The following is a 26,772-nucleotide window of genomic DNA, read 5'->3' on the forward strand; positions in this document are numbered from 1 at the left end:
GACTCTTCCTAGAGCTGGCCGGCCATCTAAGCTAAGTGATCAGGGGAGAAGGGCCTTAGGGAGGTGATCAATAACCCGATGGACTCTGTCTGAGCTCCAGCTTTCTTCTGTGGAAAGAGGAGAACCTTATAGAAGGACAGCCATCAGCACCCAGAGGAAACCCACACGAACATGGTGAGAACATGCAAACTCCACACAGAAATACAAACTGACCCAGCTGGGACTCAAACCAGTGGCCTTCTTGCTGTGATGCAACAGTGCCAACTACCGAGCCACAGTTCTGAGAAAAAAAAAAGCTGGCTCTGGAGTTTGAAGGGTTCCTGGTGCCTTAATTTTTATTGTAACACCAAACACTATCTTACGTCTTCAAACCTTTTCTTCTCGACCTTAGTTTTGGTCATCCTGCTGCTCCAGTGAACATTTCTTGTCAGCTTAGTTTGGAAATTTCTTTAGTAGGATACAAGATCCTTCTTGTGTGTATTGTCAATTTTTTAGTGAGACTTAAATCTTGCTTTTGGGGCCATTTTATCTGTAAAAGGACTGCTTAAATATTATCCTTATTGGAATAAAAGGATTTTAATAGGACTTCCAGCCCTCCTTACAAATTACACGTTGCTTATTGATATTGATACACATTAACTAATAGTATTTAGTGAGATCGATGTGGTTGCAATTAGCAAAATGTGTAAGGGAAAACTGAATATGGACTTGCATAATAATTATGTGTGCACTGTAAAGGCTGCGCAAATTTCTGAGCGCCATAAATCACTGTGAACTATGTATTACAAACATATTGTTTATTATGCTTCACGTTTTTATGATGTGTTCACAGTTGTGGGTCTTGCTCAGTTTATGCAACACACACTGCAGTGGCCAGTCTCAACATTGACATGCTGCTCTCTCTCTCTCTCTTTCTCTGCTTGCAGTGGTCTGGTCAGGAGTGATGAAGGGATATGCAGTCCTGCACTGTGCTCCTGGAGTTGATGTTGTTAGCATTATCACACCTGATCAATAACTATTAATGAAGGAAGCCATGGCTGATTCAAGATGTGGCTCCTGCTCTGCCGTTGCCATGGAAACCTGAGCTGCAGCGCTGCGGGCTCAAATTGGGAGTTGGAAGAAAAAGACGGGAAAGGGAGGAAAAAGGAGAGGGAAAGCGAGGGGGAGAGAGAAACATAGAAGGACGGGGGCAATGCTTGTAGTTATAACCAATACCAAATGTTTTATGCTAATTTCCCTCTTCAACTTCAAGCAAAACATCCTTGGCTGCGTAGTTTTAGACTGTATCATTTTTTGGCAAATAAATCAAACGTGTTGTTATGTATTGTTTTCCTGCAGGTGCTCTTGCTCTTCCTGCACTACATTTATTATGTTTAGGCGATTTATATTGTACGCGTGGTCTCCTATATCATTGACTGTTTATCTAAGTGGTCGCAGCGCCCTCTGTAATGCGCGCTGCCGCTCCGGGTCTGCAGAGGGAGGCGTTGAGTTACACCTGTGATCGGACCACACGGTGAGGAAAACACTTCATGCCGAACACATCAATGAACTATCCTGCTCATTCAGCAACATTTCAGTGATTTAAAACGAAGATGCCTATGTAAACATTAATAAATGTGTTTTAATGCGTACAACAATTTATTTTAGTGTAGCATTTGAATGATTTTTGTTTTTAAACTTTCGGGTGTCATCACAACACTCAGTTTCTTGCTTTACTATTAAATATGTGATGTCAAATAATGTCAACGACGATGGCAAATCCCTGTAACATAGCTGTCGACCTCGAAAAATACATTGTGAGAGAGGTAAGCACATATGATTATGTAAAGTATTGCTTTTACATTTGTCTCTATTGTATGTTTAAACACATGTTGTTATTTAATTGTACTGCACATACACACAGTATGACATGTTATGGCTGAAATGTTTTATTTTTAGGCTCCTCCGACTGTTTATTATATTCCAAATTTCATATTGGAGGCTGAGGAGGAGTTTTTGCTTCAGCAGGTAGGAGATTTAAGAGGCTTAAACTGCCTGTAATCCTGGTATCTACACTTGCACAACATGCTATAAGTATACTTTTATACTTTATGTCCTGTGTTTGTTTGTTTGTTTGTTTGTTTGTTTGTTTAAGGTATACAGAGCTCCCAAGCCCAAGTGGACACAATTGTCAGGGAGAAGGCTGCAGAACTGGGGTCAGTAAAATGCTGAGTTTTGACCACTGCGGTTCATGGATCTAACATTGTATTTATATGAAAATTCTGTTATATAAAAATGGAATTTGTTGTTTAGAAAAGGCAAACAAAACAAACAAAAAAAGACAGATTTTTTTCACTTTTATACAAAGGTTAACAATGTTACACATATTTCTAGACTAGTGTGCACAGGCAATATGGTAATGTTGCAAACAATGACAGGGTCATACCTTTAAACTTATCCTTGACTAATATTAGGGTGATTTCTGAAGAATCATGTGACTGAAGACTGGAGTAATAAAGCTGAAAATTCATCATTAAAATCACTGAAATAAATTGATTAAATGATAAACTACTTTTGAACAGATATTTTATAGTGCAATAACATTTCACAATTGTACAATTTGTACTGTATTTTTGATTAAATAAATGCAGCCATGGTGAGCAGGAGAAGCTTATTTTAAAACATTTAAAAATCTTACTGACCCCAAACTTTTGACCAGTAGTGTATATTTACATTTAGTCATTCAGCAGATGCTTTTGTCCAAAGTGACTTTACAGTTAAAGACACATTCAGCTATTCAACAAGAGCTGGCTATACACACAAGAAGTGCTAATTATACAAAGGGAATGTTTGTGCTCAGACAATATATTCTATATTTAACTTTTTATTTAATAAATAATTGAATTAAGGCCTTGGACCTTCATGTATCAAACATGATACCAGAGGCTAAATTAAGCTCCTCTAAAAAAATCTAATCTAATCTGCTTCTTGATGTAATTGAGAAATATTATTTTAGAAATGTTGAAGTCCTGTGTAGTTGTAACTCTTGATACAGATTGACATGTCACTACTTCTCACCTTAAGAGCGCTTCACTGTATGTTGCAGAGCTGGAGGGAATATATTTAAAATGATTGATGGATTTATTTTTCCAGGTGGATTGCCAAATCCCAAAGGAATGCTTGCTGAGAAACTCCCCGATTGGCTGCTAAAGTACACAGAGAAGATATCAGCTCATGGAGCTTTTGCAGGAAAGACGGCTAATCATGTGCTTGTAAATGAATACAAGCCTGGGGAGGGAATTATGGTAGGCAGAGTGTTTTTTTTTATTTTTATTTCCCCTAGTTATCGAATTTGAACCCATTTTCTCTTATGCACTTTCCTAGCCTCATGAGGATGGACCATTGTATCACCCCACAGTAACCACTATCACTCTGGGTTCTCATACACTTCTGGATTTCTACAGGCCTGTTTGTCAAGTCGAGGTAGTGGCAGACAAACTCACACAAGCAATCATACAATCAAAGCAAACATTCTACTCCTAACGTTCTCCTCCTCTCCCTGTAGCCTGACGCTCTGCAAACAGAAGAAAGCCGCTACATGCTTTCACTGTTGGTGCAACGAAAAAGTCTGCTGATTCTCCAGGACGATATGTACAAGTGTTATCTGCACGGCATTCGAGGAGTCTGTGAGGATGTGCTGTCGGAGCATGTGGTGAATCTTTCGTCAACGGGGGCTCAGGTGGGCGAAACTCTTCCCCGGAGCACCAGAGTCTCTCTTACCATCCGCCATGTTCCCAAAATCATCCGAGCTAATCTCTTTCTTGGGAAGAAGTGAGGCGTTCAAAGACTTGCCTGAACTTTAAACCAGACAAACAGGCGCTACTTGTTCGCACTCACAAATCAAATAGTGTAAATGTAGTATACAAACTGATCTACAAAATATTATTGTATGTGCAAATCATTAGTGTCTCAAAGAAAATCTTACAGGGTGGTGTGGCAGCTGAAAACACTTGCATACCTGACTAATTCTGTACAAACATATCTACATTTACTATATGAGTGAAAAGAAAATATATTGTTTTTGGAGCTTCAGTAATAAAGTGTGTTGCTGTATTTGTGAATTGTTGCAGTACTGATTTTGTCTTATAATATGTTAGTCTTGCATGTAAACTAGAACTGATCATTCAGGTGTTGCATCTTCCCCTCCTTAAATTCTTGGAAATGTGGGCTTGTCCTGCTCTGCGTTTTAGAATGTGGATTGGTGGTTTCGATCTATCTTTACGCTGCTTGCGTAAAGTACTTTAGAATCTGCGTATCCTGCCAGATGCGCATTGTACGGCCGTGTGACGGACGACGGTTTACAGTATCTACTGCTCTTTACTGGTGAGTTTAATATGTCTACGCGCTTAACTGCAAATTACAAATATCTTTACAAGTGTAGTAACAAATCGATATTGTGTGGTAAATTGTTTAACCTGCAGTTTTTACTTGATTATTGCGGAGTCATCTTGGGTAGCTTGTTTAGCGTGTTAGCATGTTTTACTCGCATCCAAATTTAGTTGAGCGTCCAAAAACACTTTTATGCTCTGCTTTCTAGTCTCTTTGTTTTACTTACTATGCATTTTAAATAAGGATGAACAAATACTATTATCGGAAGATGTCAGCTGACATCAAAAGCAGCAAGATAGGTCGACTGTTTACAGTGATTGCGCTTGCAAAACGTCCAAAACACGTCAGAAGTTTAACATTCAATCTGTTGCTAGAAGTAGCGTTTTTTTCAGGAGTATTTAAACGCAGCTCAATACAAGCTTCGCGTTGAAAGTGTATGCTGTTTTTCTTGTGGTTTATTCGTGGGTGGTGTTGTATAATGGATGGGAAACATACTTACAGTGGGTGTGTCCACATTCTGTCAACGTTAAAGTGACACAACCCCCCCCTGTGTCTATATCCTTAGTTCTGCCTTAAACCCTTCAAGTTTTAACAAACCTGTTTGTCTCCCTCTAACTGCTGTGTGTTTGTGTGTGTTGTATAGCAATTCACAGACATTACTCTCTCTGTCTTTTCCCTCTTAGGAGTGAACCACTTGTGCCAAAGGATGTTCTTGATCAAGAAAGCCATTGGGGGTGTTATTGATGTGATCGGGTAAGGCAATATTTCACCACAAGCTCAATTTGTTTCTTCTGTGCATAAGAAAAGGTCTGTGTCAGGCATCTCTGTTTTATCATTGTGCTTCAATTTGCATTAAGCTGTACTTCAAGAGGGATAAACACATAAGAGATTTAAACAAGTCAATTCAATAAATAAATACTGAAACTGTATGGGGCAGATATGTTAAAAAGAGTACAAAGCTATGGCAATAGCTTTCCTAATAGCACTAAATAATATATGCATAAATTCCCTTGCCTTTTTTAAAGCTACACAGTAAGCACACTAACCAATTGAGAACAAGTTTAAATGACTGCAGAAAGTTTCGTTTAAATGGCTGCGTATTCAAGTCTGTTGTTGTTGTTTTTTTTATAATGAATCAATATAAATTAAAGGTGTGTTGTTGGATTATAGTTATTTTCTTAATAATATATATTAGCGGCACAGTCTTGCACTGCACCTTTGTTTTTCATTTTGATTTCTCCAGTGCTGATTTTGCTATAAACGAATAACATTTTAGTTAGTTATTTTGCTTTAGTTATCTGGGAATATGGTATGATAACTAAAATCTGAATTAAAATGAATACAAATAGACATTAAAAAGAAAAACAAGTACAAAAATACACAAATGATAAATATTAAGATAATTTTAAGGATTAATCAAGCTAATAATAACTACAATAGGGACTAAATGTTACTAAAACAACACTGGTTCCAATTAAAGGTTGTGTTTAGATTAGTCTTAGAGCTTGTTGCATTGGTCCATCATTTTTTTTTCTGAAAATGTTCATACCGCAATTCTTGGAAAATGCTATCCTAGGTCCTTCAAAAGACAATTTTACTATTGTACAAAGCTGCATTTTGGGTTAAAATGTTTTTTTTATTTTTTATTTTATCACTTAACTTAGGTGATAACTCTAAAAATCTTATTTAATTTATATATTCATTTGTTTGTAGTTTTTAATTGTAAATTTATTATTGAAATGTTCTTGCCATGAAAATTGCCTTTGTTGCTGACATGGCATTAAATTAAGCATCTATAACTTTTTTCATTTTGAGCATTATAGACTCTAGATGATGGATAATAAAGCCCAAAGTATATTCTTTCCAAAGATAAATGAACTGTGAATGTAGACCAAATTATTCAGCAACTGTTTTAGGTTGGAAAGGCCTCTGATGGTGAGGGAGAGGACAACACCGATATAGTCTTGGGAAACTTTTTGCAGAAATCTTATTTGGCATGCTATTTTCATCAAATTTGAAATATAAACTCATGAGACACTTGGCTTTCAAGACATATTTTTTCTATATCCTTACATTAATGTTTTCCTGTGTTTGTATTTGGAAAAACAAATATTGAACACAATACTTTTTTTTTCTCATGACTTCATAATATATAACTTTTTATATTTTTGAGCATGAAACTTCCCAGTTGGACAATAGTAAAGCTCAAAATGTCTTCTTTTCAATGTTTCAATTTTAGTATTAAATTAAGGGGATAGTTCATCAAAAAATGAAATTTTCTCACTCTCAAGTGATTTCAAGCCTCGGTTTAGATTTATTCTTCCGTTTCACACAAGAAGATATTTTGAAGAATGTTGGAAAGTTGCAGCCGTTGACTTCAAAAAAATACTATGGAAGTCAATGTTCACGACATTCTTCAAAATATCTGTTTAAGTTGCTTGAACACAAAAGGTTTTGTTCAAGTCCAGTGATGGCGTGGGTAAATAAATGACAGAATTTGCATGTTCAGATGAACTAAATGCATCTATACAAAGTAAAGGCAGCACAAAACCCAAACCTGAAGCGGCATAAATTTTCAAAAATGTATATTTACATAAACTATTTAATGTGGCATAGCATCTTTACACTGAATTCTGAGCAGACACACACCCACATTAGGGCCACTTTAAATGTGTATTAAGTGATATAAGTAAACCTATTAAGTTTGAAAGGCTGTATGTGCAGTACTGCTGTGGTATACTGCTGTTGTTATATTTGTCTATTCATAAGATGCAAATACTGATCCAGAGTGTACTTATACATCTGTGACATCTTGTCTATGTGCTGTTGATTTGAAAGCATAATTATTGCCTCTCATCCTGTTTCCACAGCAACATCGACCCCAACCAGTTTGTGCCTTCAGAACCTGTGAGTAACAGGAGCTCTCTATGTGATGTTATACATGAGTGTGTCTGATGCTTGATGTCAGTCATCTCTGACCTGTTTAAAAAAAAAAAAAAAGCAGATGGAAAAAAAATCCTGCATTGTTATAGTGCCCATATCCTCAGCTGTTTTTCAACTCTTTTCATTTTAAACAAATCAAATGCTAACACTCTCTTATTGGCAGTGATGTAAAGTAGCAAATTACAAATACTCAAATTACTGCAAGTAGTTTTTCTCAGAAATTATAATTTACTAAGTAGTTTTAAAAATGTATACTTTTACTTTCCCTTGAGTAATTTTTTTAGTGCAGCATTGGTACTTTTACTCCACTACTTTCCTTCAACCTGCAGTCACTAGTTTTTTTTCTTGTCTATGGGGATTAGAAAAATCAGTCCTGTGATACCTGTCAAATCAAATCGCACATAGAGGATAAATCACATCATAATGAACTACCTTAAGACAGGAGTTATTTATAGTTGCAACAAACTGCATTAAAGCATTAAAAGTGTCCAAAAAGATGTCCACAATTAAAGTTGTATCCCAACGTCGTGGGGACGTTGCATTTTGTTTGGAAATGAAAATCTGGTCTACATCAGAAGCCAACGTCAGGCCGACGTCAATTTCTAACGTCCAACCTAAAATCAACCAAATATCAACATCTAATGATATTACAGCTTGACGTTGTGTGGACGTTACCACTATGACGTCTATCAGACGTTAGATTTTGGTTGCCATATCTGACGAATAAATGTCAGTATTTGACGTCAATATGACGTTGGTTTAAGATGTTGGATTTTGGTCACTTTCTAACACAACCTAAAATCAACCAGATATCAACGTCATTTGATGTTAACGTTGTCATTAGACGTTGGCAAGACATTGAATTTTGGTCATCTGACGTCACAACCTAGTTCTAACCTAATATTAACGTCTTATGACATTGTGTGCCTGGTGGGCAACTAAATGCACTACAGAATGTTACGTTTACACACATCCACAAATTAGATGTAGCTGCATCAGCTTTTAATAGCGTAATACTCCCTACTCTTGAGTACTTTTAAAAGGACTACTGTTTAATCATAGATTTATAGTTTACTCATAGATTCTCAGATACTTGGTTAGATTCTTCACCTGGATGTCCTGAGGTTGATGGAAAAATAATGAAGTTTTAGTGAACTGTCTCTTTAAATTAAACAAAATGCTGATGTATTGACTACAGTAAATAATAAAGACAGTGTACAGTAAAGCACAGTCTGTTCTTCATGTCAGCTGGAGTGTCTCTGGTAGCTTGGTTAAAACATGAATGATTGAGAGTTCTTGCAGCACGAGGCAATTTTGAATTAGAGATGTGCTTAAAAAGCCAGTGGAATTTTTAATGTCTGCATTTATATGCTAATAATACTATTGACATGTCTCTCCAGCCTCCACCCCGCAGACCACTAGCTTATGCTGCGTCCAATGAGTCTGCGGAAGAGCAGCAGTTCCGCAAAGTCTTCCAGCAGCTCGCTGGCGATGTTAGTATTACACTAACAAATACTCTAAAGCACACCTTTGCACACAATAAACACTTGATATTATAAACATGCTCTATGGTTTCAGGATATGGAAGTTAGCCCCACTGAACTGATGAACATCCTCAACAGAATCATCTCCAAACGTGAGTAGTGTGTTTGTGCAGCCCCATGTCTGCTCCTCTATATATGCATACGCTTACTATATTCTCACTGCCTTGTTTCTTATTGCAGATGGTGATCTGAAGACAGATGGCTTTAGCATCGAGTCATGTAGAAGTATGGTGGCTGTCATGGATGTATCCTGCCTCGTTTGAACTGAACAGTTGCTCTCATATAAACCAACTAGATTTTAGTGGAAAATTTATTATAGTGAGTTTTGTCAATGCTAATGAGACAATGGCTAATTCTAGATATCATGTCAATTGCAATGCAGTTTTACATAAAATCAAGCGAATTTTATAAATGTTAGCAAGAATATAGATTCATTGATCAAATAATTTTTAAAAAGTCTTTCTGATGGTTTGATGGTCATCTGTTGAATGGTGTTTGAGCTTGACACTGGGCTCCAGAGTGACAGCACAGGTAAACTGGGCTTCCATGAGTTTAAACACCTCTGGAACAACATCAAGAAATGGCAGGTGAGTAACTGTTATATCGCAGCTTAAAGATTTGAGGGTTTACACTGAAGTTTTGATTCAAGTAAAAAGCATTTGTGTGTTTTTGAACTATTTGTGTTTTATTAAGACTGTAGACCAGAAAAATCTGCTTTAAAAGTAAATGGATTTACAGCTGAATCTGTTAAAATAAAACAGTGATAATCCAGTTAACATGGTGAACTCCTTGTTGTCTCATAGGCCATTTATAAGTCTTATGACAGAGATCATTCAGGAACTATTGGAGCAGACGAGCTTCCAGCTGCCTTCAGAGCTGCAGGTAAGTGCCCACTGTTCATTACAACTAGAGCTCCACGATTTGGAGAAAAAAAATCAAATTTTGGCTTATTTGATCAAAATTGCGATTTTTAAAATTTGATTTACTATAATAAATAAAAATATAATCAAAGTGCTCCAGGTTTGATGTGGTGGTATTAACAGCACCAATGAAAGACCAAGCTTAATCAGAAAGTATGCTACACTATGCTACGGTTTATTTAAAAACATTTTTTCCAATAAAGTTGTCAGTTGTCATGACAAATTAAGAAAATAACAACGGTATTTTAAATGTAATAAATTATGTAAATAATCTTATATATAGGTATATAAAACCTTTACATTTAGATTGTGTTACTTTTTTAACATTGATCAGTAAAAGGTGTGAGTCTACACTGGTGTCATGTTTCGGTTCAGTCACAATTAAAATTATTAAAATAATTAAAGTAAAATTATTTTACTTCACAGCAAGAATTCTTGTATTAAAATGTATCATTTGTAGATATTTTTTATATATTTATATATATAATTTCATCCTTTTAAGCAAGCAAGTCAGATATATGAACTGTACCTCTAATTTCACCTGCTCGATTTAGCACCTTTTCAAATCGTGCTTTCAGTTTAAAAGCAATTAATCGTGCAGGCCTAATCACAACATACTCATATAATGATAAGTTCAGTAATAAATTCCCATTAATGTATTTTGGGGGATGCTAGGGGTGTAAATTAAAGATGACAAGGCCATATATAAGATTGCTTGGCAGTTGTTTGGTGAAGAATGATTTTTAACCATACTAGTTCTAATCTGGTTTCAGTCTAATGGGAACTGGACCATGTCCAAGGGTTAATTCACTGCTGATAAATTGGGATTTTAATCAAATTTGTCTGTCTATGCAATAGAAACCATTTTGTAATGGGTCCAAAATGACTAGACAAAACACAATTCATTCATTTTCTTTTCAGCTTAGTCCCTTTATTAATCAGGGGTCACCACAGCAGAATAAACTGCCAAACTATCCAGCATACATTTTAGACAGCGGATGCCCTTCCAGCTGCAACCCAGTACTGGGAAACACCCATATACTTTCATTCACACACATACACAAAACAAACTGAAAAAGACAATTTTGACCCATCATAATCTACTGGAATCAACCCAATGACAGGAGGGTGGGTGGTGATACAAAAATGTGGAAGTATGATCCGTAGCTTTAACAAAAGCCCAGGAATTGATAAAAGTCTGTCGACACTGACAAATTAACCAGGAGATGTGGGCACATTGTTCATTTACATGCACCACTACCATTGCAGCAATTCAAAGCCAGTTGAAATTTAGCATACTTGTAATAGATGGACTTCAAATATATATGCATGATGATGATGATCATATTTTCAACTGCATGTTTTTCCTTTATCTTTTTCGTTGACAGGTTTCCCGCTGACAGATCAACTCTTTCAGATGATTATTCGCAGATATAGCGATGAAAGTGGAAACATGGACTTTGACAATTACATCGGGTGCCTTGTCAGACTCGACGCCATGTGCCGTGAGTAGAGTCCTAAATATGTTAATGAAGAAAAAAACAACTTAGTTTTAAGCTAATTTCTAATTGGTTTAATAAAGTCTGTTGTTTTTATGCTAATGATTATAAATCAAAGTTGTGTTGAATTGTAGTTAATTTCTTCATAAAGAGCTCCATGAGCACAAAGAGTAGAGTAAATACAGGAAATGATGAGGGAGTAACAGGATCTGGAAATGTAAACACTGATTTCTCTTATTCAATGGTCTGTTGAGTATCAGTTTTAACACAATAGAAGTCACAGTGGCAACTTCATATCGAGTCTTTGTATATTCCTGTATTATATTTAGGTTTTGTGCCTTGAAGATCATGTCCGCTGTCATGTGGAGAAACTGAATGATGAGTCAGATTCCACACATAGGCACTATAAATGCTTGTCCAATAAAATGTATTCTAGATTTGCACCTCCCCCCAAATACCACATGTATCTGAAGAGCAAGAGTGTGAATGTGGTGTAACCTAAAGACTGCTGAAACAATGTCAGCAGCACAAGAAAGGAAGAGAATATTACTCGTCCATTTGATCCAAACTTAATAAGCAACTGTTTACTGAGATTAATGTGTGTTTTTAAGTAAATTCTGATTGACTCAGTTTGGTTATTTGTTGCTCCCCCTGCAGGCTTTGAGAAAATTCAGTGATACTGATTTTTCACTATGTATTAGGAGATCACCTAGATGTTTAGACCAGTGTTTTCCAACCCTGCTCCTGAAGGCTCACCAACAGTACACATTTTCAATCTTTCCCTAATCAACCACACCTGAATCAACTCATCAGAACATATTAGGAGACTCCATAACCTGAACTTAATGGGTCAGATAAGGGAGACAACCAAAATATGTACTGTCGGTGTGCCTCCAGGAACAGGGTTGGGAAATACTGGTTTAGACTATTTTAGAATAAGATGCGATTCATTTCAGCTTCAGTAAATGTTTTTTTTACTGGATCTGACAGTTCCTGTGTTTTTGTATAGCATCACTGCAGCATTTTAAAAAGAATAAATGACGTAATTTATTTACTAATGCATTAAAGATATTGATTCATGTCATCCTGTGTTGACCCCAGATGCCTTCAAGACTCTTGACAAAGACAATGACGGTACAATCAAGGTCAATGTTCAGGAGGTAAGAGAATTTTGTCATTTTATAACTCATCTTGCATTCCTTTAAAAATAATATCAGATTTACTGAGGGTAACATGTCATCCTCTGTCTCTTCACAGTGGCTGCAGCTGACCATGTACTCCTGAGTGATGTGAAGGTCTGCATGATGTTGATAAAGCAACTTATGATATATGCAATAATGACTCTGCTTTACACAGCACCCTTTTTATTTTTCACACTGTATCCAGCATATAGCAGCCATTTTTTTAAAGAGACACCAGCATTGAACTGGTTATTCACTGGGACGGTTTCTCATTACGGTTTTACTTTTACCAGTTTTAGTGCATTTAGTTCGTTGTTAGAACTGTTCAACAGAAAACTAACCAAAGAATGAGAAATTATGAGAGATGTCAAATTATATTAACATATTATGCTCTGATAAAGCATCCATGCGAAGAACAATTACCTAATAAAATGTATTACATGTCAATGTTGTCGGTTTTGGTGCCATACTTGCATTGAGCCATTGGTGGATGTTGGGATATCACCACAAATGTATCATGATCTGGTGTCAAGTGCAATTTTATATTGAATAAAAATGCTGAACGTGATAACTTCTTGTGTTTTTATTATTAGTTTGATTATTGATTAATTGGTTTGTTTTGTCAAAGTCAGCTTTATTGTCAATTCAACCAGAAGTATAGGCAGGGGTGGATTTAGTTATTTGGGGAGGCCGAAGCAATTCCAGCCATGGGGCCCAAAAGTTTGTACTTTATTCTTAATTGATTTATTTTGCTGTTTGTTATATTATGCAATCTCCTTTTCTGTACTTTGTCTTTATTCAAAATAATAACATGGAAAGCAATTTTGTAAGATTTTTTAAATTATTTGTTTTCTTAAAATAAATTTAAAACTAAAATAATATTTAAACTATTTGTTAATAGTTTACATTTTTAATTATGTTTTTAAAACTAAATCTTAAGCTAATTTGACTGCTAGACTGCTCCATGATTGAGGGTGGGGGATACATTTGCGCAGAATAAAAATGTAACTTTTATTTGTTTAGACCCTCGTCATACAAAATATGATAGAAAATTATGTTATATTTTATTTATAGGTATAATTAATACTTCTAGGTATTTATTTGGGGCCCTCCAGATTTCCTGGGGCCCCAAGAGGCCGCTCACCTTGCTTATTGGTTAAATCCGCCCCTGTGTACAGGACATACAGAGAATCGTAATTGCGTTACTCTCAGACCCTAGGAGACTAACATATAAAATTAATACAAAAAGTAGAATTTTAAAAAGAAATTACAATAAATACAATTACACATAATCTAAAGTAAAAAAATACTCATTTGTAAACAATACAGTTACACTTAAGGGCATTTGGTTCACCATTGATGCATATTTTAAACAGTAATATTTTGTCTGTGTTTCTATACTAAATATAGCTGGCATACATGCCAACTGTAATGACTATAAATAAAATCAATAAACGTATTCGTAAAAACGCGAAGATTTCAGCTAATGAGCCCCTACCGTCATCTTTGGTAAAGCGTGTGTGTGCTGAACCTGTAGTGGGAAAGCGAGCACCAGCGCCACTCATACTGTAGCGGCAGCACCTGGTAACTACATCCACCATATACGCCACGGAAAACTGAAGAACACGTGCGCATGCGCTGCGCATACGCTGCTTTCTACGAAGTTTCTGGGGCGCAACGCAAAATATTGATTACATTTTGAGCAATCTGAGGTATTTATTCCACGCTTTAACCTCTCAAAGTACCTAAATGTGCCTACGGCGTTTAAGGAGTTTGTTAACTGTTCCGTAAAGTGACTATGGTCCCCCGTATCGTGTGAAATAGCAAGCTAGCTTAAATAGCTAGACAGTGGTGTAGGTTGTAGGAAAATGAGGGCGAAATGTCCTTCCGCATTCGAGCGTTTTGGTTTGTTGCGATAAAAATATAGATTTTGTGTGGAGAAGCGTAGGTTATTTTAGCTGAACTGCAGTGGTGCTGTGTTGGGAATGTTTGTTTGTGGTTTAATTCAGTTGTTTAATCGCGACGGCGTTTCCTCGCGGCACAAAGAGAGATCTCGTGACCGTGAATCCGCTGTGTTCATGTTAACCACAGTTCAGCTCGGCGGAGACCAGTGAGAGAATGAATGAAGAGGCTGTGGTGGGTTAGCTGATCTTTCTTCCGGTACATCGTAGTTGGAAATCAATTGATTTTTTGATCTGAGCTGTTAAGGTGAAATATTTCGCACGCAATGAGACGCTGATGTCCAATGAGTGCTCATCTTTTACAGCAACTCTGTTAACTTTAACTTGATTAGAGTTGGAGATTTTATACACTCGCTAATTTATGAGTCATGTCGTAACATTGCCTGGCATTTCTTTTTTTAAATGACATAATTGAGATTTAGAGATGATTACAAGAAGCATAAACAAATTATCAGAAATGAGAAATTATCCCTAAAACCATGTCTTCAAAACGTAGGGCAGCATTTAATATAGATTAATAAATAAGTTATGAAATTAAGATAAACAAAAGCATGCATCTTTTAAAGAAACATATATTTCCTAAAGGTATCTGATATGTTTAATTTGTTCATGTATGCATCTATATTCGTTTTTATTTAAAGTTTTAGGCATATTTTTAGCTATTGAAATGACCATTTGTCACAGCTGTCGCATAAGAACACCATCAACATTGTGTTTAAGACAAAAGTAGTCCTGTATTGAATGTTTTTTTTTTTTTGCTTCGTGCAATATGAATGAATAAAATATAAATAAATAATTAAATTAATAAAAATAAAATAAAACTTTTAATTCTCTGACTGTTATGGTGGTAACTTTCATTCATTTAAAGGATTGCTCAATTTTTTAAATGAGTTTTTTTTTTGTTTCTGATGGTGTTAACTCAGATTAAGTGTTATGGAGTACACATTTAATGATATATATATATATATATATATATATATATATATATATATATATATATATATATATATATATATATATATTAGATATTGCACACAAACTTCCGTTTAAACAAAATGTTCAAGTTCTCAAATATTGATGCAGTTCAGTTTGTTAAATTATAACTAAATGACAGGGTTTGAAATCTGTTGAAATCTGCTTGTATAGTAATTCAGATCAACTAGTTGTTTAATAAGTTCAATAAATTGTCATTCCTCCACTGTCCACAGACTCCCCCTAGCTGCTGAGAGAGTGATCTTCTGCTGTGAAGATGTCTGTGTCCTCGCTCTACCTCAAACAAGACAACATGGTGCGCTTCAAGAGGAGAAAAGCACGTTTCTCCTTCAGTGAAGTGCACATCCTGCTGGACGAAGTGCGGAAGAACCGACACATTGTTGTGGGTGAGTTTTACCTGCGTTCAATAATATCCAAATATATATATATTGTTAATGAATAGTGTACACCACAGACAATAGTGTATACTATTTCACAAATATGGCAATCGAGACGGGTGAATGGGGATCGTTGTTTCAGATCGGCATTCAATATAATAGACTGAACAGTTTTTTATCAGTCATCATAGATGATCAGTCATTAGTTATCTGACAGAGTCAATATAGCAGATACTCATTTGCTGGCTTTGCTGAAACATTATTCAGAGATATGCAGGGCCGGCCCAAGCCTTCATGGGGCCCTAAGCAGGATTTTATTTGGGGCCCCCTCGGTGCAAACAATGTGACAAATTATCGTCGATCCTTGATTTATTTGCACACTGTAAATTTAAAACATGCATTATCGATTTTATTTGCTGTAGCTGTGTTGCTTAAATCATAAAATATGTTTAAAGACAATTCCAAATATTATACTGCAGAAACAACTGCCTATTGATCAACTGCCTATTGATGCCACAAAACTAAACAATTAGACACAAAACATTAATCTAAGCTGTAATTAATGTTGACAGAAACAAATACAGCTGGAAATAGCCAAATAGCATACTTATTATTATTATTATTATTCAGTCACAAAACGCTGCCAAACAGTCAAGAATAGTGACAATAAAGATCATTTTTTGAAAATGGATAAATGTTAACACTGAAAAAAATGCATTTTGTAGTTCAAATAGCTTAAAACTATTTACATCAAATTCAAATTAAATCAGGAAGCATTTTCTAGACATATTTGCATATAGCATATCACTAAATATCTAGAAAAAAAATGTCAGTTTTCAGAAATAATTCTAAATTAAGTGAATTTTTTTCTGTAAAGTGAACAAATTAATCTGCCAATGAGATAAGTAAAATAATCTTATTTAAAACCAAAAACAATATTCTTTTATTTACCCTAATTGGCAGATTATTGAGCTTTTTTTTTATAAAAAAAAAAAACAAAAACAAATTGATTTGAAACAATTTGAAACAAATGTATAAATCTTAAGCTTATTTTTTATCACCAAGTTTATGAAGCGTCTGGTGGTGGCTGGGTGTACTGTATCTAAAGCGGTAGTCTGTTGCAGTCAGTGTGAAAGACTGATTAATTAATTCATATATTTTGTAAATTTAGATAAGTATAGATACGTGGCGCCAGAATATGTATCGCGGCCGGAAATAACATGATAAATGGGCATATGTTTTGTCCCACCCCTTATCCATAACCCAACAAACAAACATAAAAAGAAAGTCACTCATAGATTTCGTGCACTCTTGGGGGCCCCCTGGTGGCCATGGGGCCCTAAGCAGCTTCTTAGTTCGCTTATGCCTTGGGCTGGCTCTGGAGATATGTAAACGATCTAAATCGGACAGGTTTAATTTCTGTAATGGATTCATTATAATGAAGGAAATAATAGCAAGTTAATATGTATGGACTATAATACATCTTTATATGTGATACAAATCTTTTTACATTTAATAAATGTATAACACTATATTAATATTTTACTCCAGCGATTGAATAGTATTTATATGCTTATTTTTGTAATAACTTTTTTAATAAAGTGTTCCCACATTAAATACCATAGTAATTTATAGTAAGTAATATATTATTTTTAAACCATAAAGTACTGGTAATTTGTAGTAATTATAGTTGCAACAAATATAGTAATGCAAACAAATTCACTGTTAATAATATATATATATATATATATATATATATGTATATATGTATGTATGTATGTATGTATATATGTGTGTGTTTTTGTGTCTACTAACAGTTGCTACAATTAAGTAAAAGGTAATGTAGTTTATCAGTTTATAACTATATCATATTGATATTATTAACTATAGTAATTCATTTTAATGTGAATTTGTTTTTTTTTATATTTTACTATAAAACAATTTTAACTAACTGTGACAACATTAAGATCTGAATTAGTTTATTACACTTAATCCTGCAATTAGACAGTCTATTGTATTGTTTGTATATGTGGATAAGTGAATTAAGTCATAAGTGTTTTAACTAATTATTTTTATTTACTTGGAGTACGAAAACTACACAGATGTTAAAATGTTCGTTACGATATAATAATAAAATAATAAAGCCTTAAATGGGAAACCCTAACTTTTCAAAGTCTAATCAATGGCAATTGTAGCACGGACATTCTTGATCGCCATATTTGTGAAATTCAGTAGGTGGCAATAATGCTCCTAAGAAGGTAGTCGCTATTAAACAAGAAAAATAGAAGCAGACTGATCCATCATTAACCATATGGTGGTTCGCCCCTGCCTAGATCGTGTGTGCTTGATTGTGTGCGAGTCTGCGGGTCTGCAGCTGGATATATCCCTGTTTTTGACCAAGTCGGTATTAAACTAAATGAGTTTACTTCACTTTGACAAACCACCCTTTTTTTTAAATCATATAAAATCATTAATCTCATAAAAATGTTTAATCTCAGTCCTGAAAAATGTCACTGCAGCTTGTTTCAACACGTCTGTCTGGAAGTTTCTGTTTTGCTTAGTAAGACCTTGATTAGCTGGTTCATTAGCTGATGTTTGTTAATTATAGGAGCTTAAATCCCCTGCTTTTAACAAACACCAGAATACAATCTCCAGATAACACTCCTCTGTGTTTGTGTGCAGGTAAGTTTAATGCCGGCATTCCCTCTGACGTGAAGCGCAGGAAATGGGCTGAGATCACAGCACGTGTGAATGAGATCGGAGAGTGCGACAGAGAAATCATGGAGGTCATCAAGAAATGGTCCGACCTCAAATGTGACACGAAGCGCAAAATTGCAGCCCAGCGCACAGGTACGTTGGTGTCCCAGCGACTGGCACGGTCCAATATTGAACTGTCCCCCATGGAAGTCATTGTGGAGTCCATCCTGGAACTGGACAAGAAACCGTGGGAAGCTACACAGCGGTCCAGATCTCGCAGTCACGATGATCAGGAGCCCGTGTGTGAGGATGAGGAAGAGGAGGATGGAGGGTTTGTGGGAATGGGGTCTGTCAACAGTTCTCCAGGCAGAGGCATGGATGTGGGAGGAATGCCTGCTACTACAAGCGGAGCCGGGTGTACAAGTGAGATGCAGTTTGATGGCACTAAACCTGGAGGTAAACGCACTGAAAACACTTAAAGCGATAGTTCATCCTAAAATGAACATTTACTCACTATTTGCTCTCCTTCAAGTGGTTCCAAACCTTTGAGTTTCTTTCATCTGTTGTATATTTTAAAGAATGCTGAACACCTGTGTATAATGACTTCCATAGTAGGAAAAAATGATGCAATGGAAGTCAATGTTTACAGTTTTTTAGCTTCAATATATTTTCATATGTGTTCAACAGAAACAGAAAACGCATAAAGGTTTGAAGCATTTGAGCTTTATTTTTTTGATCGTCTACAGAACAAACCATCGTTATACAATATCTTGCCTAATTACCCTAACCTGCCTAATTAACCTAGTTAAGCCTTTAAATGTCTTGAAAAATATCTAGTCAAATATTATTTACTGTCAACATCACAAAGATAAAATAAATTAGTTATTAGAAATGAGTTATTAAAACTACTAACGTTTAGAAATGTGTTGAAAATAAAATAATAAAAATCTTTTCTTCGATAAACAGAAATTGGGGGAAAAAAATAATAAACAGGGGGGGCTAATAATTATGACTTAAGTGTGTGTGTGTGTGCGTGCGTGCGTGCGTGCGTGTGTATATATATATATATATATATATATATATATAGGAGGGCGATTTGAACAAAATATATCACGATTTTTTTCTGGGGAAATCACGAGTCACAATTTTTATCCCAATTCTTTTTCCAAGTTGTTTTTTAAGACTATTTTGCTAATTACAAAGGTACAATACAACCAAAATAATGTCCCCAAATAAACATATACTCATACTGTGTATGTTTAAGAATATTTTAATCAGGGCTCTGAACCTGTTCAAGGAATGGAAACGAAAAACAGAAACGAATGACATTTTGCAGGAACAGACACAAAAAACGAAAACAAGATCAACTTTAATCGTTCTGAACAGAAATGTTTACAGTTAACCTGTTAATAACGTTATTTTATTGTTCTCTTTATTATATGAATTCGGTAGATAAAAAGCATTCATTTAAATCATGTGTACAAATGCGACGGTGATGCATACAACACGAAATGCCGGCAAAGCAGACTTCAAAAGCGAGAGTTGTTTCTGATGCGATGAGCTTGTCTTAAAGGTTACAGAGAACCTGGCTCTTTCATGTACAATGGTATGTTTTGGTTTAAGTTATTGCTATTAAAACTTGTATTTATACAAAATGAATTATTGATCGTCGATTGTTTTTAAATGGGTCTCCATAAAGAAAATCCTTTTGTTAATATTTCTCTTATGACAAATCATCTGACAAATCGATCTGTAATATTCAAAGATGAGGGGCAGATTATAAACACGATAGATAAAGTTTTGAATGACATGATTTATTATCAAACCACTCAAGCATTTTCCATTTGGAGAATTACAGTATTTAATAGCTTAGTCATTATAAACAATCCATTAAAAAAATCCATTATATACAAGGCTACTGAAGAATTAACCGAATATGCAATATGATCCGCATAAGTGAAATGAGGAAAACGCTTGTTTTTATATAAACTATATATACTGCACAACCAATGTTTGGTCTTATTAACCTGCTACCCATAATTAAACGTCATGTAGCCTACTTTTTGATTACTTGACCCGCGGATTAACGGCAGCACCAGTGGACATGAACAAGATCTGCGCATAACAGGGTTTTATGTGTTCCCAATATGCAAAGTCAAGAGAGTGCACGACTCCATGAGGAAACGTAAACTGCACACACTTGATTATGTAATGTATGAAATCGGGGACGCGTCTCACAGCGCAATGCATAACTTATTAAAAGCACATGCTTATTCGGCCATCGATAATGTCTATCGGTTTAAAGGGTTACCGACAATAAATCCATCATTAAGTAATCGTTAGCATCCCTAGTTTAATCAATTGTAAAAGTTATGGTAATGTAATTAAAGAGCCCATATTATACATGAAATAGGGTCATATTTAGGTTGTAAGGGTCTCCAACAACAGTCTAATATGCATGCAAGGTCAAAAAACACTTTCATGGTCTTATAATCTGCATTTATTTTTACCTAATTATCCCAGCGACTCCCGTATGAATCGTTCAGCGATTCATTTGTTCCCAAACCCCTCCTCAGCGCGAAGCTAATCTGCGCTGATTGGACCGATGACAGCCTGCTGCGATTGGTCGACACGGACAAGGCTTCAGCGCGAGACAGAGTGAAATGCCCAGCTGCTAATCTACAATATAAAAGTAGTCACAGTGCATACACGCTTCATAGTGGATTTTGGCTGCCAGTGGGTGAATGTAAATACAGACGATGGACTAGAAAATACTGACGACTAACTATTTTATTGAGCAAAAAGTCCAAGAATTGGCGAGGAGATCTAGCCTGTCACAGTCTTCTTGCTCTTTTCACACACACACACACACACACACACACACACACACACACACACACACACACACACACACACACACACACACACACACACACACAGGGCCTGCGCGTCCATAGAGGAGCGGCTGAATAGAGAGGGCGCGGCGTGGCGCTCAGTTATATCCGCGAATACCCGTGCGTTACACACACGAGGAGACACACACACACACACAGGGCCGGCACGTCCATAGAGGAGTGGCTGAATTGAGAGGGAGCGGGGCGGCGCTTAGTTATATCCGCGAATACCCGTGCGTTACACACACGAGGAGACACACACACACACACACACACATTACTCCTACCCGAGGACACGACACACACGCCTAGAGCGCCAGTTCAGCTTGCTGGGTGCAATTTAGACACCTCACCTCGAACCTGAGCTGAAATATTTTGAAACTTGTCCGTTGCATGTGTGTAAACAGCTGACGATCCGTAATCAAAGCGGCACGCGACGCGTTTTCAACGTGGCTTTACACGCGATATGAGAATATAAAGAGTTAACCTGATACAGTACACGTGGTTACAAGTAACAAAACACAACTAAATACATAATGTGCAAGCTAGAGTAAACGAGCCAACAGTTTTAATCGCACGTACTTACACTGGTGAAATGGGGGAAGAAACTGATCCATGATGCACTGATCCATGTTCTGACAGTCCATACTGATCCTTCCTTTAACAAACTGATGAAGTCTTCTTTGAAAGCATATAGTTTTCAGAAGCACTCAGAACTGCTCAAGGCTGGGCTATATTGCTGATGTTTCATCTTTGATTAGACTGTCCATAATATCCATCTGCACAGCGTGACTTCATTCGACCGGTGTCTGTCTGTCTGTGTGTGTGTGTGTGAGACTTTTTTTTTCTGTTAGTGGGCGGGGCCGCAGGTTTCAAATCTCCTGGGTTTGCGCGCTCAACTACTTGTGTTTCATAGCCGCGTCATCACGAAACACCTAATGACTCGTTATCAAGACGACTCGTTTGAAGCACTATGAGTCGACTCTTTTATAGATGAATCAATAGTTTTTAACACTGTACAGTTACAGATTTAAGCCTTAGCTGGATATTTCACTTTACTTAGAGCTGTGTTACACACTACATGGAAGGGCATTTTCAAAAACCCATAATATGGGCTCTTTAAAAGGCACACACAATCAATCAATTGATCCATCCAGTACAGGGCTCTAGACTAACTTTTTGGTTTGGAGCACCTTTTTTTCTTAGGTGCACCATGCATTGCAATGAATGTTTACAATTGTGTATTTATATTAAAGATAAATAAGGCAAAAATATGAGAATGATACTTTTTATAATTTTACACCAACAAAAATATGTTGTGGTAGTGCACTTGTTTAAGAAAAATCATTTTAATTGTAACATTCAACATGCAATAAAGTGGCATCAAAAATAAAAACTAAAGCGCATAATCTTTTGTATTTATAAGTAAAATTAAGTTTTATACTCTGCCTATGCCTAAATCCAAAAATCACTAAATAATTTATATATTACGCTAAATAACTAAAATAGGCTGTATAAACGCAGTGAGCACTGTTCCAAGTTATGTCTTTCTTTTTAACACTTAATTACTGTGCGTTTAATGTTAAATAAATCAGTGATGAATAGGCCTAAAAGTGTATCCTGTGTGTGTGTGTATGTGTTTCCACCAGCTGTGTCTTTCATTACTGAAGCAGCTCTCTTCCAAAACTGAAAGTTAATTCATCTGTCTGGCAATATTTCGGCTTTCAATCAAATGAAAAAACAATTTAGATGAGCCCAGGGGCGTCGCTAGACCCCATTTACTGAGGTGCCCCAGTAAAAATCGCCAGTGCCCGAGTAAATGCTTTGAGATACGATTTACTTTATATGCAAGTGTATTTATTAAGAGTGGTAATCCTAGAATAAAGACATTATTCTCTATGTGCGAACGCTGATAAAAGCATGTAGTGTAATCAAAAAGAGAACTGAGCTAGTGCGTAGAAAAAAAAAACATACCTGCGCGCCTCACGCACCGCTCCTGCTTGACACCCTGCTCTGCTTCCGGTGCAAGGCCCGGTAGTGAACATCCACGCCGAAAAAATAGCCGGCATGCAGTTTAGTTTTGCAAATAGACAAAACAAAGTTTAAATAATATGATGGTGACTTTTTTTGTATGAAGCTAAGGAGGGATGATGAGTCAGGGAGGTAAGACTTAATAAACCTAACTCTCGGCCATGAGTCGGGTCTAAGACAACACACAACGGATAATTCTATAAACATCTTTTTTCGTATTCTATAGAGTAGTCTATATAATTTAATTGTAATAAAATTAATATTTATGCAAAAGATTTCTTAACCAGTTAAACTCTGCGGACCCGGGTCCCTGACGTCATCGACTTTTGCTTTAAGACTTTAAGGGCTAGCATTGCACCAGACCCCCTTAAGAGGTTTCGTTTGAAAGTGTAGAATCTATATTTTATGCTATTTTTTAAACTTTGGTTTTATTCTACTGTACAAAAGTTATTTACACTTAAATACACAGTATTTTGGATACCCGAGCTGGGTATTGAACATTGGTTAATTTTCATATTTTTCATATGGGTCATATATGACACATGTACAAGTTATAGCTCAAATGAAAGCTCTTGCCGGTGCTCATACGGTTCTTTTTACTGAATTATATTCTCATATCAAACAGTTGTCGAATGAATCGCAGTGTTTCCATGGCGCAGAAGTGGAAACAATACATTTATGATCAATAAGCAGCCCCAGATAGCACAGACAGCTGTCATCTCTTACCTTATGCTGTGCACTTCAGGGCCATTTCTCCTCTGTTTTTGAGGTGATGTGCATAAGTAATCCTTTTATATGTTTGACGTGGTCCAAACACAGTGAGTTATGTTTGATCAAACAAAAGAATAGTGAAATATGAAATCAATGACCAGTCCATGACCTCTCATCAGTTGGAATACAATAACTTTTGCATAGATTATAGTGGAGACATTTTTCTTTTTTCCTATGATTACAGACATGTGCAGAAACCACCAAAATAATTACATCAAGCTAGACCACACAGAACCTAAAAAGTTCACTTTCAAATTTTAGTTTATAAAAAACAAAAAGCGCCTCTTTTTTAGGTGTTTATTATAACACAGACAACATATACAGTTATTGTAAACACTTTCAATAGTGTTTTATGAAAATGTAAAGGGTTTTCTTTAAAATGATACCAAATTTTTGAAAATGATCTGCTGTTCAAGAGCTACTCCGCCATTCAAATTAAGGGATCAGTATGTTTTTTTCTGTCTTTAAACTGAGGCCTAAATTTAATTTCCATTTTTGAAACGTTAAAAATAACTTTTGTAATATTAAAAATGTTTTAATATTGATGTTTGTCACAATTGATCAATCGTTATCCTTTCTGAATAGAAGCCTAAATGCCTTTATTAACCGTTAAACTGTTTTACTTTTAGATGTACCTATGTAGACATATAAACATAAAGAACTTTTTTGGAAATAAGTTTAATCTGATTCCAGATCGCGAATCCCACATAGACTCAGATGAAGACAACCGTGACCACTTCCCATCATCCTCTATGGCGTCTGTCAGTAACTCTTACTCTGAGGAGGATGGAGGAGCATCCCGAGGCAGTGCCGGTCACGTGTCCTCCACAGCCACCGCTACTACCAAAAGACCCTCATCGTTCCCTGGCGTGGAGCCAGACAGTTCCCGTGAGCAGCTAGCGCACAACGCAAGCCTTAGCGTGCAGGAGCAGCATGCCACTAATGCTCTTCTGGCCACAGTCTCGCGTTCCCTGGAGCTTCTCGCAGAGTCCATGCATCAGCTCACAGAGACGCAGCAGGAGTTTGCGCGTGAGTCGCTACAGCTACAGAGGGATACTGTTCAGGTTTTGCGGGAGTTTGCCTCAGGAGCGATAACAATACTACAGGAGAAAGTCAACGGCAAACCTGCGTTGTGATGTGAGATTTGTTTATTACAAACAAACGAAGACCATCAAGCTTCACAGAATGTGACCCGTTGTTGAAACTGCGTACAGATGACCAATATTATGGGATATAAGGACAAAAATGCTTTTGTAAGTTTTCCAAACTGTAAAGACACTCTTTTTACCTTCTCCCTGTTTATTAATAGGACACAAAATAGTGTTTTGTTTATAGCGGAGTGCAAAAATATAGGGTGAGCAATCCAGAAATGTTAGATGAAGCTATGTTCAAAGGGATTTTGGTTGTGATATGGTCTTCCACAACAAACTAATACCTTTTTTCCACTTCATTCATAATGTTCTCACATAGTAAGCTTTAAGATTTAACAGGATTCAGACTCAGAGGGCCTATTTAAAACAATTGTATATTTAGGAGTGACATTGACTATAGTTGTAGCTAATTTGATCATCTGAATGCTGCTTTAAGAAGAGTTTTATTTCCTCAATCACATATTCATATTTATTCCCAGTCTTTTAGTGACACTTCAGTGATATCCTGTGATTTTAGTAAAGGGGCAGTTCACCCTAAAATGAAAATGACCTCACCATTTACTTACAATCAAGAGGTTTTAAACTTTTATAAAAAAAAAATTCTTCTGTTGAAAACAAAATGAGATACTCTGAAGAATGTTGGAGAAAAGCAGCAGTTTGACTTCTATAGTAGGAACAAAAATACTATGAATGTCGATGGATGGTTTTTTGTAAAGGATGATAGACAACATGTTCAGATAGTATATAATATATACAGTCACATGAAATGGTGTCTGAGGACATCTAAACTATACAGTGTGAAAAACGGTTTGAGGCATGCAAATGAAATCTGTCATATTTTGTCTTAAAGGACATTCTTTTCCATAGGAACTTTTCTCTTTTGCTTTGAACATGAGGTGGGGCGAATATACATCTCCAGGAACTAAATCTGACTTTCCAAACGGTTAATGCCGTCTTTTAGCCGCTAGAGGGCAGTGTGTGTTTTCATTTATTCAATATATCACTCAAACGATTGTTTTGCTGCATGGGTTTCTTCAAAATCAACGTTGTTTTTTCCCCAGCACAGTGAGATTCATGTGTGTGAGCGGATGTTTGTTTTCTGAATTAAAGCGGCTCCTTACCGAGCTTGGTCATTTGAATAAATTTAAAACATCTAGCCTGATGTTGTTGTTTTTGCTCTTATTGTGGACAAGTACAGATTTTTGTGTCTGCACATCACTGTAGGTTTTGGGCTGGAGTGAAGGATGAGTGATCAGGACTCAAGTATTGTTCTCAGCTCTCCAGGGTTCAAGAGCTCTGCTTAAACAGCTGCCGGTGTGTGTGTGTGTGTTTATGTGCTGATATAGAGCTGTGGTCGGGGAATGCTGTGTGTGTGTGTGTGTGTGTAAGACGGCAGCTGGTAGCCCTATTGTGTGATTTAGGGACCTCCGTTGAAAAGAAGT

The 26,772-nt window shown here is 36.2% G+C and overlaps 3 protein-coding genes across 3 annotated transcripts; all 3 read left to right on the forward strand.

Moving 5' to 3' along the window:
* The first annotated feature begins 1,422 nt into the window (after nucleotides 1-1,422).
* Nucleotides 1,423-4,102, forward strand: alkbh6 (alkB homolog 6). Its single transcript, XM_056458115.1, has 6 exons — nucleotides 1,423-1,805; nucleotides 1,939-2,007; nucleotides 2,135-2,195; nucleotides 3,133-3,284; nucleotides 3,364-3,462; nucleotides 3,545-4,102. Exons 1-6 carry the CDS (start codon nucleotides 1,740-1,742, stop codon nucleotides 3,812-3,814), a joined length of 717 nt encoding a protein of 238 aa, XP_056314090.1. The 5' UTR covers nucleotides 1,423-1,739; the 3' UTR covers nucleotides 3,815-4,102.
* A 152-nt stretch (nucleotides 4,103-4,254) lies between these two features.
* capns1a (calpain, small subunit 1 a) lies at nucleotides 4,255-13,026 on the forward strand. Its single transcript, XM_056458116.1, has 11 exons — nucleotides 4,255-4,362; nucleotides 5,052-5,121; nucleotides 7,239-7,275; nucleotides 8,712-8,804; nucleotides 8,890-8,947; nucleotides 9,036-9,100; nucleotides 9,374-9,442; nucleotides 9,659-9,737; nucleotides 11,164-11,280; nucleotides 12,376-12,434; nucleotides 12,532-13,026. Exons 2-11 carry the CDS (start codon nucleotides 5,075-5,077, stop codon nucleotides 12,556-12,558), a joined length of 651 nt encoding a protein of 216 aa, XP_056314091.1. The 5' UTR covers nucleotides 4,255-4,362; nucleotides 5,052-5,074; the 3' UTR covers nucleotides 12,559-13,026.
* A 1,048-nt stretch (nucleotides 13,027-14,074) lies between these two features.
* zgc:153990 (uncharacterized protein LOC768125 homolog) lies at nucleotides 14,075-25,914 on the forward strand. Its single transcript, XM_056458118.1, has 4 exons — nucleotides 14,075-14,167; nucleotides 15,625-15,795; nucleotides 18,469-18,939; nucleotides 24,873-25,914. The coding sequence occupies exons 2-4, from the start codon at nucleotides 15,666-15,668 to the stop codon at nucleotides 25,313-25,315; spliced, it is 1,044 nt and encodes a 347-aa protein (XP_056314093.1). The 5' UTR covers nucleotides 14,075-14,167; nucleotides 15,625-15,665; the 3' UTR covers nucleotides 25,316-25,914.
* Nucleotides 25,915-26,772: the final 858 nt, after the last annotated feature.

Source organism: Danio aesculapii, chromosome 5, assembly GCF_903798145.1.
Source record: "Danio aesculapii chromosome 5, fDanAes4.1, whole genome shotgun sequence".
Lineage (NCBI taxonomy): Eukaryota > Metazoa > Chordata > Actinopteri > Cypriniformes > Danionidae > Danio > Danio aesculapii.

Coding starts and splice junctions, on each gene's coding strand:
- capns1a (XM_056458116.1), top strand. CDS start 5,075: ATGTTCTTGATCAAGAAAGCCATTGGGGGTGTTATTGATGTGATCGG. Junction 5,122..7,238: donor GGTGTTATTGATGTGATCGG/GTAAGGCAATAT, acceptor CTGTTTCCACAG/CAACATCGACCCCAACCAGT. Junction 7,276..8,711: donor AGTTTGTGCCTTCAGAACCT/GTGAGTAACAGG, acceptor ATGTCTCTCCAG/CCTCCACCCCGCAGACCACT.
- zgc:153990 (XM_056458118.1), top strand. CDS start 15,666: ATGTCTGTGTCCTCGCTCTACCTCAAACAAGACAACATGGTGCGCTTC. Junction 15,796..18,468: donor GAACCGACACATTGTTGTGG/GTGAGTTTTACC, acceptor GTTTGTGTGCAG/GTAAGTTTAATGCCGGCATT. Junction 18,940..24,872: donor TGATGGCACTAAACCTGGAG/GTAAACGCACTG, acceptor ATCTGATTCCAG/ATCGCGAATCCCACATAGAC.
- alkbh6 (XM_056458115.1), top strand. CDS start 1,740: ATGTCAACGACGATGGCAAATCCCTGTAACATAGCTGTCGACCTCGAA. Junction 2,196..3,132: donor GAGAAGGCTGCAGAACTGGG/GTCAGTAAAATG, acceptor TTATTTTTCCAG/GTGGATTGCCAAATCCCAAA. Junction 3,285..3,363: donor AGCCTGGGGAGGGAATTATG/GTAGGCAGAGTG, acceptor GCACTTTCCTAG/CCTCATGAGGATGGACCATT.